General features: G+C 37.8%; 1 protein-coding gene across 3 annotated transcripts in view; it reads left to right on the plus strand.

Annotated features, from left to right (window-relative positions):
* The window catches only part of mtnr1al (melatonin receptor type 1A like), a 30815-nt gene extending 17283 nt beyond the window's left edge, over positions 1 to 13532 (plus strand). The window contains exons 2-3 of one of the 3 annotated variants that reach the window (XR_534708.2): positions 3407 to 4364; positions 11794 to 13532. Coding sequence is in view for 1 of the 3 variants with exons in the window: in XM_008420845.2 (XP_008419067.1) it covers positions 3407 to 4176 (770 nt within the window). In the remaining 2 variants the exon portion in view is untranslated. Of the gene's footprint in view, positions 1 to 3406; positions 7992 to 9041; positions 11486 to 11793 lie in introns of those variants that run through there. The other 2 variants (XR_534707.2, XM_008420845.2) reach the window with 2 other exon arrangements.
* Positions 13533 to 14714: the final 1182 nt, after the last annotated feature.

Consider the following 14714-nt stretch of genomic DNA (forward strand, 5'->3'; position numbering starts at 1 on the left):
GTCAGTGATGAATTGGGGTGCCTTGTCACCTGCTGATGTTGGTCCACTGTGTTTTCTGAAATTCAGTCAATGCAGCCGTCTACCAGCAAACTCTGCATCGCTTCCTGCTTCCCTCTGTTGACTAGCTGTATGGCTATGCTGATTTTATTTTCCAGCAGGACTTGGCACCTGCCCACACTGCCAAAGATACCAAAAGCTGGTTCAATGACTATGCATGGTGTTCCTGTTTGTGATTGGCCAGAAAACTCCCCTGACCTGAACCCCAGAGAAAATCTATAGGCTGTTGTCCAGAGGAAGATAAAAGACACCAGACATGGCAGATGACTTGAAGGCATTTATCAAAGTAGTCGGTGCTTCCTATGCTTCCTATGCAGTGCCACAGGGTGATCACCTCTGCAAAATGGCCATTTCACTTTCTGAGATGTCTGGCACAAAATATTGCACTCTTTAGATATATAATTTTTTTTTTTTGATGTCCTAGTAAATATATATGTTCATATTAGCCTTAAATTTGTACATATGTATTTCCTTTCCACTTCTTTGGGGGCTTTCAATAACTTCACGTCTTCTGTAGCGACTCTGAGGTATTTAATTGTGTGGTGTTTGCTTCTATGATAAGGTTCTCCTTTTATTCTTGAAAGTTTGTTTTTCTGTGTGTTACTTGATTCAGTTGCTTCTGGAATGTACGCAGGGATTTCTGTGTCTTTATGCTGTCTAGAAAAGAAAAAGAAACATTTTCCACTGAGTCTGAAACATGGCAACAAAACCAGATTTTGGATGCCCTCTCTGTTGATCCAAGGGAGTGCGATTTGAAACAGTCTGCAGTCGCCAGACAAAGCGACAGGCCTCTGAATGAGCTGCATCTAAAGTCTCTAACCCTTCCACAGAGGTAGCGAAGGATGCAGCACACTGGAAGCCAAGATAATGGAAGACAAACTTGTTGTAGAGCCATAATCTCCACACATTCTATGCAACTTTTTCACAATGTGAAGCTTTGTTCTTTAGTAAGATTGGGTTGCACATTTGTTCCAGTATATTTTAAATTCAAATAAGCAAAATCTTGTATTTTTAAAACAAGATGCATACCAGTGAAAGAAAAAAAAAGAAGTAAGCAAGAAAATAACTTAATAAAAGATTTCCAGCTTCTCTCCATCATTAATCTCTTCAAAGTTCATCAGTGCACTTTACTTGTGCTATCAAGAGTCAGAAATAATGAATAAAACTGTAGCAACCATCTTCAGTGTAGCAGTGAGCGCTCTAACCACTTCAGGCAGCTCAAGCTGACTTCACCAAAAATGAATGCAATGTGCTGTTGCTCCCTGGGGGAGATGTAAACACAGCTCTACCAGCCAGTCGCAGGTGGTTTCAATTTTATTCCAATTTTCAGCTGCTTGCTTAGGCAAATACAGTATGTTTCAACAATAAAAAAACAGCTCACCTGATGTGCTGTGGAGGTCTGGCTCTCACACATGGGAGAGAAAGTCTTTGAATGTCTGAATTATGGGTTTAACATTTACCTGCTGCCCCAAGTGAAGTGCCCTGCATTTAAATCGTTCCTTCCTTTGTATTATTGCAGCTGAAAAGCTCAGTTTATTAAAGTCGGGTACATGTGGACACCTCAAACATACAGTGCTTACTCACAACCAGTTTATTCTGTAAATGTATTTTCATTCAAGTTATATTTTACACAGATCCATTCATCTACCCACCTAATCAATGTAAAGCATTGACCGGTTTAATTAATACATTTCTGCAATGGGTTTGGTAAATCATTTCTTTGTCCCCCCAAACAAGAGAGGGTTTTTCTGGATCAAACATCCCAAATGTGACTATTAAATGATGGGAACTATCCCAGTATAATAAACTTATAAAATACAACATTACCATGGACTTTATGTGATGAACTACATTCCAAGTTTGGATTTGTCTTTTAGTGCTCCTTTAAAGTCTGCGCTGAAAGACTGTAAAGTTTTATGTGGGAGAACGTTCTTCTGTTATGCCACATTCTGTCTATTCGTGCCGCATATTCTGCAGCTGAAGCCCCTGAAGTAATGAATAAATGTAGGAGTGTCATGTAAATAACTATTGTGAACAATTCCCAATTGCACACTGTGACTGGCCAATGAATGCTGTTTCATAAATGCTGCATGAAACTTGGCCTGTAAGTGTGTTAAATGCCATGAGGTCATGAGTCCATGAGGGAAACCCCAAACATGCTTCTGCTTAGAAACTCCTCAGATTCTCAAGAAGAATTCTAAGACCTTTGCAGGACAGGAAAGATAAATAAGACATCCTAATCAATTAACCTCACTCGAGTCCGTTCTGCTCAATGGATCTGCTCACTTTCACTGTTTTTTTTAATTTTTCAGTCATGATTCATATCTTATCACTAAAAGGTTGGCAGGTGGAAGGAATGTGTCATGCAGCTGACTAGTCTGTGGAGCATCCTCTTTACATGATGGAAATGACATGATGTGTTTCAGTTCTGTCCCATATCACTGGTTCCATTGTTGGACAATTCTGCAGGCCGTTCTCCTCTTTTACCGCTAAGCTAGAATCTTTAGCATGGGACAAATGTGATGACCTCACATTATTTTGACACCAGTTTCCTCTAGGTTCCAATAAAATGTAATCACGTATTTCTTCTTTGTTGAACAAGTATCTTAAAACTTGTTTTTTTATTGTTGTTTAATTTACCACAACATTCAGTTCCCCACATGAATCTGGGAACATGTAAACATGTGTTTCTGCAAAATCAATACGGATGAAAAGGCTGCCAGCTGTCTTAGAGAATAATAAAATGAAAGAAGTCTTTTAATCCTTTCACCTCCAAAAATCTGCCTGCAGAGGCTTGAAAGGTATTATTTTTCTTTTGTGTAGTTGCCATATCTGGAAATCAATCTGCTCAATAAACTTCAATGGGAGCTTTGTGTTTCTTGGCACGAATTTAAATAAAGAAACAAGCACAAACGCACTGCAACTGCTGAGTCTGTTCATTACTCTCATTTCTTCAGGTTCATCAAAAACATAACTTTTGAAATTTCAAAACCCAAAGAAAGCGAGTTGATTTAATTAAACAGAACATGAGTGCGCTTTTTAAATTACAAAATTAAACTCCATCTATTACAAATAATTTATGTAATTAAGGAACTGGTTAAAAATAAATAAAAACTGAGGTCATAGTTGATGACTTAACCAAAACCGATGTACTTGAGAACTGTTAGATAATTAATCAAAATGAGTTATAAAGCAAACCAAAAACTTTGAAAGCTCCTTGAACATAGAAAATTGTAGAAATCTGGCTTTTTGAAGACTAAGATGAAACAGGAGATGAATTTAAACACAGCTGTATAAATCATTTGTTCTATTAAACTTCTGTCTTTTCCTCACTTTCTGTTTCTTGTAGGAAATGCCTTTGTGGTTAGCCTGGCCTTTGCTGACTTGGTGGTGGCCATCTATCCGTACCCACTGGTCCTGACAGCCATCTTCCATAATGGCTGGATTGCAGGTTACATCCACTGTCAGATCAGCGGCTTCCTCATGGGCCTCAGTGTCATCGGCTCCATCTTCAACATAACCGGCATCGCAATCAATCGATACTGCTACATCTGCCACAACCTCAAGTACGACAAAGTTTTCTCCAGCAGCAACACTATGTGCTACGTTATGCTTGTCTGGACGCTCACAATCCTAGCCATCGTGCCCAATTGGTTTGTGGAGTCGCTGCAGTACGACCCGCGGGTGTACTCCTGCACCTTCGCGCAGTCGGTTAGCTCGCTGTACACCATCACAGTGGTGGTGGTGCACTTCATTCTGCCCATGAGCATCGTCACCTATTGCTACCTGCGCATCTGGATTCTGGTGATCCAGGTCAGACGCAGGGTAAAGCCAGACTCGCGGCCCAAAATCAAACCGCACGACCTTCGCAACTTTCTCACCATGTTCGTGGTGTTCGTGCTATTCGCTGTGTGCTGGGCGCCGCTGAACCTGATTGGCCTGGTGGTGGCGCTGGACTCCAGGCTGAGTCGAGCCATCCCAGAGTGGCTGTTCACAGCCAGCTACTTCATGGCGTACTTCAACAGCTGCCTCAACGCCGTCATCTACGGCGTCCTGAACCACAACTTCAGGAAGGAGTACAAGAGGATCGTCCTGATTATCTTCAAGTTTCACTGTTGAGATAAAATGCCCAGAGCTAGAAGTGTTTTTTTTAACACCCAAGAAACGATTATTAAAAAGCCATGAGCAAAAGAAATAAAAGACTACAAGAAAAGGGGACTAATACAAACAACACTGTGAAAGGAAGAAGCAGGAACATGCAGTATAAGAGAAAAACAGCTCTAGGTGAAGAGGAGGACAAAGAAGAGGTAAAATAAATGATGCCATACTGAGAGTTATCAGTGCTGCCTTCAGGGAAACAGAGATTTTAAAATGTAGCGAGTCAAACAGACCAGAGATTGAAAGTAACTCTTAGTAATTTGTCTCCTCATGACTGCCTGTGGTAAGGGGGTCATTACTCGTTGAATTTTGAAAGTTAATGGCTGCTCAAATTTTAACCAGCATCACAATTCATTTAAATGTTGGACCATCCAAATATTATGTCCATCCTCCTCCGTGTGATTAATTTTAACACAGAACATGCTGCTGAACTTCTCAGAAACTGTGAGCTTGTGTGAATGATTTTCTGAATGGTAAAAAAAAAAATATCTGCAAAATAGGTGCTTCTGGGAGGAAAAAAAAAAAAGCATAAAATATTCAAGATTAAATTTTCTCATAATAATTTATGTAGATTTCCAAATAAATTATTTTGGGTGCAGAAAGAGAGAAAGAGAAGAACAAGACTTGAAATGACTGACTTGAAATGATTTACTAACTTTCTTTTGCAGAAAAAACATTCAAAAAAGAATTGCACTTTTTAAACAGTTTTATATTTTTTTAAAGCAGAACAACAGAGCTGTGTCTCATTAATTTAACTCAAGATATGGATTGTTTCAGATATTTATTTCCACTACTTTACAGTGAAGTAAACACACAGGTGCCTGTTTTAATATTGGCTTTTAAACACAGAAATATAGTCTTCATGTGATCATGCTAAAGAAAATCAACTTCAACGTAAAAAACAAACTCTGCCTGTTGTTTAGGTGCATGTTGGGAGTTCTGGGTTTCACCAAAGGCCTTTTCTCAGTGGAAAATGTCCAAAAGAACCTCAAATTGAGGTGGTTTAGGTGACATACAGTCATTCTGTATGAAACACCCAAACCATTCCAGCTGGCTTATTTAAGTGCAGAGCAGCAAATCTCAAACAACACATGAAATGACCAGATCTTAACCAACTAATTATTGGGCAGATAGGTCGTTTGTAAGTGACGTGTTACACTGCAACACATAAAAAGCTAATGAACAAATGACTTTTGGACTATGCACCAAAAAGCTAAGCAATTTAGCAGAGTTATCTTACATAACTCAGCTCACTTCAGTAGCTGAACTTTATGCAAATGTCCAATTTTCCAATCCAGGATTACTGGATAAAGTATGGACTGCATTGGTTGCAACGCTTGTCCCTTTTCTCAGAGGTAGTTTAGGTGCTATTCCACAGAAATTTGTACAATTTTGACTGTGATTTTAGTATTTTTATATTTGGGGACATAGCAAGAAAAATAAGCTGACCAATTAATTTGCCTTTTGATTGACTTGAAATGTTGCAAATATAATCTTACTAGTTTTCTTAAATATAAGCCAAATCTTAGAATAGAGTCTGACCTGAAGTGTTGGCTTTATAATTTAGCTGAATAAATTTGAGGTTCTGATTGATTTAACTTGCACATATGCAATGCTAAAGAGGGTTACAGCTTTATCTGGATATTTTTTGTCATCTGTGTATTACTTTACCCCAACTGTGTGAAAGTTAGCAGTGACAAAAAATATGTTTGATAAGTTAATGAACATGCAATTGTTGACTGTATCACTGTAAGATCTTTTAACAGTCTAATTGTTTCTGCTAACCTTTTGGATGGTTTAATTCAGTCCTTGTTCATCCCTCCAGAGTTTGAGAGTAGAGAAGACCATCAAACTTGACATCCTGTAAACCTGGCCTGGAACTGCAGCTTTGTTCTTGTGCCGAAACTCTTACTTCCTGAACATTTTTGATGAAGGGATGTCCCTCTTTCTGCTTTTTGCCTTCCATCTCCGTTATTGGAGGATTCTGAGATTGTTTTGCTGAGGTACCTGGACAGCTTACAGCCAGTCACCCTCATAACTCAGCTAGGACCAATGCGCTCAAAGCAACACATCAGTCAGGGTTCAGTAACCCTGTAAACACTCCTTTGTGTGTGTTCCCCAATGCCTCCATCCAAAAGGGTGTTGTGCCAGATAGCATAGAAATATGAAATTATTGGTAAAGGTTCCCCTTACTCCTGTTGGCAAATGCCAGTTTGCAGTACATTTTCAGAAAACCGAATACATTCTCACAGTGTTTAATGACAAAGAGGACATCAGAAATCCCTGCATTATAGCTGGTTTAAGAAGATAAAACTGCTAATTTTAATATACATACTATAATAACATATTAGCCATCTATGCCTTTGTAAAGTCTGTTTACAAGAGCAAACTTTACAACACCTGTTATGCTGTTTTCTCAGCATAACAGGTACCCAGCTGTGTCAGTCCGGTTGATGAGCTGACTGCGAGTCTGTCGGTGAAATTTCCAAAGAGATATAAGATAATGAAAAGCACAGCAATTTACCAACCTTAATGTAATTAAACCTATAACAGCCTGTTGCAAAATTAAAAAGCTTACCTCTGTTTAATGGTCTTAGAGCAGACGGGCAGGTTACTGCTGATGAAGATGATTAATGCACCAGGTACTTTCAGCCACTATGATTTTAACATTGCAACATGGACATTGTTTGACTGGAATAAGCTTAGCTACTGTCTCTTGTGAAAGTGCTGAGTGTTATTGGCATTTGCTAACATGTATTGATATCCCACAGATATCAAAATATTTAGCTTCAGTTTTAAATTGTCAAAATCAAGGATGTAGACTAGGAGTTGATCTCTTATAGCTCTGAAGATGTAGCCATGTTTTTACAATCTCACTGCAGTAGGAAATGTCAACTACATAAAAGAGAATTATTGCTCTTAACTTCACAGACCCTGATTTTTTGCCTCCGAAAAACATAATGCTTGTGTGTTGGAACAAAACAGTTTAAACACTTTTCCAGCACAACGTTGATGAATGAATATGGGTCTAAAATGATTCCATCACAGCAAAGCCTAGTGTACTGCACTAATTGAGCTCTTGGTAGTAACTAAATGTTAAGTATTACACTGATAAAAGATTTGTTGCACAGCATGGCATGTCCTTTTGTGCAGATTTGCATGAAAACTAATATGGCAATGCAAACAAGGAAAGAGCAGCCATAGATTTCCCTCTAAAATCAACTCCTGTTGTTAGTTTGGCCTTGCAATATTGTTTTGACTTATATTCTACTGCTATTGTTTTATTGTGGCTCAGTGACTTTACTTAAGTCTGACAGGTGGATTAATGACAGTCACAGTACGTTAGCTTCTTTATTAATTTCATAAATAGAAAAAGATTGTCTATGCTCATTCACTTCAAGTATGCCGGACTTTGACTAGATTTTTGATTAGAACTTAGACTGATAAACTGAAGGGATTGCATATTTGTCTCTTTCTACTCAGAACAAGATCAACTACAGTGGAAAGATGTGTCAATGACCACCACTTACATAATCTGATATATAAATAACAGACCAGAAAACTTTGTTTCTGCCAATCTGAAGCAATAGAGAGAAAATTCAACAATTCCACACTCATTAAATAAACAATTTATGTAGACACTTGTGTAATCAGGTTTGACATCAGATCCTCCCAGCAGCAAGAATACTTAATATGGTTCTGAAACATCCATCCATCCATCATCTTACACCCTAATGGGGTCGGGAGGTGCTGGTGCCTCTCCAGCGAACGTTTCGGGCGAGAGGCGGGGTCACCCTGGACAGGTCGCCAGTCTGTTGTGAAACATGCTAAATAAAAAAAAAACAGATAAAAATGAGGAATAAAGCCGTGATTGTTCTGAATGGTATTCTGACCACATTACTGTGTTTCTAACACCCCTAGAAAGTGTAAGTTCTGCATGTATGACTATAAGGGGTGTTGCTGCTGATAGGCTGACTGCTTCATTCCCATTTTAAGAAGTTCCCCTTCTGTGTGCATTTCTGTGTGTGCATCCGGCTGCTCTGGGACCAGTTCCTCCCCAACTTAAAGGTCCATTAAGGACACCTAAATTGGCAACAGGGCAATCAGTTGGAAGGGGACTTTGTTTTGTCTGTGCCAAAATGTTCCTTGCTCCCATCCTAGTTTAAGTTTTTATGTGAAACCTCAAAGTGAAAGCACTTACTCTACAATTTAAAAGTTCAATCCAGATGAGCAAACATAGCACACATCTTAAATACCAATTGCACAAGTGGTGACTGATTTACTGTGTTTTAAATTAGGTGTATGTATTATTTCAAACAAAATACCAAATTAATATTTGATTTCACCAAGTTACTGGCATGAAAGGAAATTAGGTCAGTTGATTTGCAATTTATTTTGCCCAAAGCGTAACTTTAAAATGACCGTCTTGTGTTTTGAGATCTATTTAAGGCACAAGCTTAGATGTTTTAAGCTTTTATCAACAGATGTTAAACTCTCAATGTCTCTAATTTGGCTTAGGACTTTGTTTCTGTGCATTTTACTTTATTTCTTGTAGAAGTTTGATTGAGCAACAACCTACCAACACTGGTAGCATTTCACACTGTCTTTTATGAGGGTCTTGGTGTTTATTTCAAATGTTATGCACAATAAACTTACACCTGAAATTTTTGAAGCAGTATAGTTTAAACTCTGCTCCCCACGTCGGCATGTCTGGATTTACAGATTGAAGTTTTGCAGCAGGAAGGAACAAAATTGGAATGAACAACTTACTGAATCACTTTTGAAATGACAAGACTTTGTCTTTTTTTTTATCCGTTCTGTTGTAGATTTTCAGCCATTCTGTAGATTTTCTGCTGTGTGAGACCACCGCCATGTTGATGACCCAGTTTTGGCCGAGCTTCAGCTGTCGAACAGATGGCCTCACATCTGAGACTAGAATACTTTGTTTTACAGAGAAGTTTCTGGTCGAAACAATGATCACAAGGAGTCCAGGTTGTGCTTGGATTTCTCCAACACATTGTGATAAATTGTGGCTAAAATCTCTTTTTGCATTTCATCTGTCCAAAGGATATTCTTTCAGACCTTTCGTGGTTCATTAAGATGCAACTTTCCACATATAAGTTGTGCTGCTACATTGTTTGGCTAGAAAAAAAACAATCTTTTAACTTGTCTAAACAAGCCATATTTGCTCAGTATTTTTTCTAATTGATTTATAATGAACTATAACATTCAAAGTGCTAACTGAGCGCTGCACTGGAGGTGCTTAAAGGAGTGCTTTCATTATCCGTTTCTGGGTGTTTCTGTCTTTTTAATTCATTTGAAACCAACAAATGTGGTCTTTATGTTTCCCAAGACTAAATGGAAAGTCCCAAGACTAAAGTAGTGGAAACTAAACAAGTCATTTCCCTAAACACTACTAAAAAAAGACTATAAAACAATCTCAGTGAAATCAGTGAGGTGAAAAAAATAGGCTCTTTAAAACTCCAAAATGTCCTCATTAGGCATTTAAAATCAGGCATCACAACATCAAATTCACCCTTTCCAAAGGCTGCAAATCTTGGAAAACACCGTAGGCGTTTCACCTAAAATGATGGGAATGCTCTTATTCCAAGGTGGTCCATTAGCTTACCCATAAATCTTTGTTTTTTTGGTTGATTTCTTCTACCTTTCCAAAGAAACTGGATAACCTTGCTTGGGAGGATTGCCAACACCCTGCTGTGGACCCTCACTCTAAAATAATCTGTCCAAGTTACCATGCTTCATTCCTAACATAAATCTTTATTCTGCCATGTTTTTGCTCACCATAATCACCGTTTCCAATAACTATCAGTTCTAACAATTGTCTTTCTTTGGCCTGTTGCCTTCACTTGCTCCGTGTTTGTCTAATTGTGTTACATTTCGAGCTTGTATTGTATTGATATCTGTGGGTAAAAGTTTTCAATTAAAATAAAGACCAAAATCTCATCGGTCAAGAAATTCCCCCCAAATATAGAAAATCCAACATTGCACCACATGTAGAAGAGGATAATGTTTTTTTAAAACTGTATTTATTATTATTTTCACATTATAACCACAATCTTAAATGGATTTTATTAGAATTTCATATGGTAAACCAACTAAAAGTTGTTTTTATGTTGTTCTACTTTACAATAATGTGCTACTTTATGTTGGCGTATCTTATAAATTACAATAAAATACAGTTGAGTTTGTGGTTCTGTCACTAGAAGTGAAGGGATTTAAGTGAGAAGGATTTAGGTTTAAGATTATATTTGTAAGACACTGTAGTCTAAGCACAGGTGCCTAGTGTCAGTTATCAAAGGGCACCGTCCCACATGTTTCATTTGTTTATTTGAGGACTTTTTGCTATGCAGCACTTGACAGTCTGCTGATTGAATCCTCCCTACACAATCAGAAAAACGTTTAAAACATGCAAGGCAGGAATCCACTGGTCTAATAATTTTTTACTTACAGTCCATTATAGACCATTTTGTCCTCTTTGGCGTATGATAGGATGATCTGCAGTAACTGACCACAAAACTTCAGTTTCGAATTTACCTCAAAAAATTGTATCCTGTCAAGAAATTAAAAGGCTTGTACCAATTGTTCTGTTTTCTGCTTAAGATAAGTGGGTATCATTTGCTCTAACTGGACTGTATAACATAAACATAATGGAATAAACTCAACCATGACAATAATGTGAATCCTTATAGCTATAAAGTAAGTGCTCATCAAAGTGTAAAGTACTTTGATAATGACCTTTCCTCGGGTTGATGTATCCTGGAGCAGATACATGTACGGTAAATTAACATCCTCACATTCTGCAGAAAGTAAATGAGGCATCTGTATTGGCGTTTCAGAGGAGCCCAATGAGGGTAGTTGCAAATTTAATTGGCCCACTGAGGATGCAAATATACAGAATCAGCCTTTTACCTGTAGTTATGTGCATTAACTAATAAGGTATTTTTCTTGTTAGTGCTGAAGAACAATGCAATGAGCCAAGCTTTGTTGACGTTTTATGTATTTGGAACAGCAGCAGCAAAAAAATAAAAGAAAATTTAATGCTGTGTCTGTATGTGTGGTCCAAGGCCAGCCAGCTGCAATAGGAGCTATCAGTATTCAGTCAAAGAATGTAATCGTTTTCCTTTCATACGCTGTTTTTGCACATCGCCATGAAGAATGTTTCCTCTGAATGTCTGTAATGTTGACGAGACAAAAGAAACCCACTGAATCCTGGAAAACATGTCTTAATAAATGAACGTTCACTGTGAAATGCCTCCCTTGTTGCCTTTTTTTCCCCAGCCTTGCAGCACTGTACGTCTTAGCACTTTATACTTGGAAGAATATTTATTCTACTTAATTTGACAAATATTTGCAGAGGTGAAATTGTGCAAAAAAAAAAAAAAAGAAGTTTTGTCTGCAATGGTGCTTGTTTTCATAGCACAACTCCATGAAGAGAAGGAGAAAAATGGAGTCAGGGCCATGTTGTTAGCCAGTGGGTTTTTCCTGTGAGTCAGAATACTAACTGAAGAGGACAGAGAAATCACTAATGTTGTGTTACTCTGTGATTTTTGTCGACAGAAACCTGACAGCTGTCTGTTTTCGCCGTGGTTACACACACATACCTGTACAAACTCCGTCCCAACACCATCCTCTGTAGTCTGAAGGTGATGGTTGCGCCAACAGCAGGATCTGACAGCCAAGCTGTCGCCAGAAGCAACACTGCAAGTCAAGCACCGTCTCCACCAGGGGGTGAGGCGAGGAAATGAATTCAGACGGCACATGAGGAGAAAGATAAATAGAGGAATGGAGAGAAAACAGGGCAGTGATAGCACTGAGGAATGACTTGACATCTAGACAATGAAACGTAGATTATATTTTAAAAGCAAATTTAAATGATAATCTCTGTCGACCCATGCAGGTGAATCTTATGTCAAGTGTTTGAGTTCATTCTTAATTATTAAAAACAAAACATCTACAGACTCATTTCAGAGACTAAACACTTAAGTCTACACTTCACAGCCTGACTGAAACTAGAATCAAGAGTCTAATCCAGTTCAGTGTCACGCTGTGCAGAACATCATATGGCTGCCGATTGAACTACAGCTAATTATGTAATGCAATGAACTGCAACTTCTAAAATGTAAACTTTGGTGAGAGGAATAGTTTAAGTTCTTCCCTGCTTTGCTTTTTTGATACATCATGCTCCCGTCCTAATAACTGAAGAGCAAAAACCTGATTGGGTGAGAACTGGGAAATGTTCTCAGCTGAAAGCTGAACTTAGAGAAAATGTGTAATTAATGGCAGAAAAGCTGGACAAAGATAATTCAGTGCATGATATCAGCTTCTAAACCAGGTGCTCTCTGAAGGTGCCGATGCTCTTCACTTGATCAGTTTGTAGCTTAGTACCTGCGTTTTGAGAGGCGACTACAGATCTGAATGAAAATTCTCAACTCAAGCAAAATGTTCAGTGGTGCCGCCAAAAGAGTGTTACGGACTCATTAAATAGAGCAGGTACTCCAAGTATTCTCCATTCGATTGGAGACCAAAGTTACTGTGTTCTCTTTCAGCACCATCAAGTAATTTTGGTTATAATTTTGCTCTTTCAAACATTTTGTATTTTGAGATAAGGTAATCTTGGTTTGATTCATTACACTTGTTCATCAGATTTATTAAATAGTTAAACTCAGGTTTGTAGTTAGTTGTGCTAGCATGGTGTCCTCCCTGTTTACTTTTAACTTTATGTTTCCCCTTCTTTGGATTTTGTATTCAGATTTTATTTTTGCTTCTTAGGAAGTTTGATTTATTTTTATAATGGCCCCTCCAACTATCCCACATCCTTGGCTTAGAAAAGAAAGAAAAAAAAACATCTGCAGATAAAGTTCCTACACTTATATCTGCAGAAGCCTAAAGCATCAGGCTGCAGGACAGAACAATTCCCTGCAGGCTTCCCAGAAACATTTGATGCAACGCTGCGTGGATCAGTGCTGCAGCCAGAGGAGTGAGATGAAACACACAGCAGTCATTAAAATAAAGAGAAGGGGGAGGAAAGTGAAGAAAAGTTTGGTTAAAGGAAACTACGGCTGTTATGGGCGATAACGCTGTAGCAAGGATGAAATGTGACAAAATAAGAGATCAGGAAATACAGAAAGAGTGGTGATAACAAGACAGCAAACGGAAGGATTTTAAATGTCGGAAAGGGAAGAACTTTGAAAAATCAAGCTAACTCTTTCCACAACTTGAATCAAACCAGTCTTATTTGTTTTCTGCATATCATCTAGGTAGCTGATAAAGTTTAGTCTAAATTTTAGACGATCACGGTATATTTGTTTACAAACTAGCAATATTAAGTACCGCACATCTTTTAATCTTAAAATGTTATTTTAGATCATTTGAATCTCAGATAAATGGAAATTATTTACTTACCACATGCTGACAGAAAAGAAAGAAAGAAAAATCATTCCAACCAACAAGATGATTCCTAATAAAATTGATTTTTTGTCCGGCCTTTTTTCATGTTTTGGTTCTAAACAGGTAAAATTTATTGTAACTTCCAAATATTCCAAGACAGTCTGCTGAATTTTTAAAAAATGCACCATAGATTGAACTTTTACTAATTTTGTCTGAAGTATTTTTGTAATGAATACTTGTGATGAACCAAAATATGAGCAAAAGGTAAGAAAAATCATTGCCTGAAGAAAGACAACAGAAACCTACACAGAGAAAACAGAGAGCCAAGATGCTCAAATGATGATTGCTGGAGTGGGTGACAGATTAGACTGATTATCTAAAGGTGAAACAGCTGTGGGGTAGCATAAACTGAGGGAGCTGAGTGGATAAATAGCAACACACAAACAGCACACAAGCATTGGATAAATAATAATTAAACCAAACATAGTTAAAAATTAAACTAAAAAGCAATGTGGAGCAGGTGCTACAGAAAAAAACAATATGGCCCAAATAAAGAACATTTTAAAAAGTGGTTACTCCAACTCAAAGCAGCTGAGTTGGAGCAACTGCTTTGAGTTACAATTTTAAAACCTTTAGTAAATGTACAAAAACAAAGTCCTTAAACTTTAGATATTTTAAAAAAACAAAACAAAGAAGATAATATCTGCTCCTGAAGTTAAGTGACATTTAGAAACACGTATACAAAGGTTGGCTTCTCGACAGTTGGGAAATTACTTATTTGTTTAAAAATACTGATTATGCAAGTCAATGTTGCTACTGGGTTTGTCTTTCACAGCTGCATCTAAAATAGTGACTCGACATTAGTTAGTGCCTCCTAAATCACCAGTGAAGGTTTTCCTCATTTACATCATCATCACTAATTATTAATGTTGTGAGAATAAGAGTGGATCTTTATGCAACAATGCCTTCTGAGCCTCTTTAATCCCACTTTATCTCCAGTCAAACATTTTGGGTCTTTGACCCAGAAGAGAAATCTGGCACTTGTGGAAGTGAGGCAAGAACAGCAGATTCTCCTTCAAAACCAGGTACTA

The sequence above is a fragment of the Poecilia reticulata genome, linkage group LG10 (assembly GCF_000633615.1).
Source record: "Poecilia reticulata strain Guanapo linkage group LG10, Guppy_female_1.0+MT, whole genome shotgun sequence".
Lineage (NCBI taxonomy): Eukaryota > Metazoa > Chordata > Actinopteri > Cyprinodontiformes > Poeciliidae > Poecilia > Poecilia reticulata.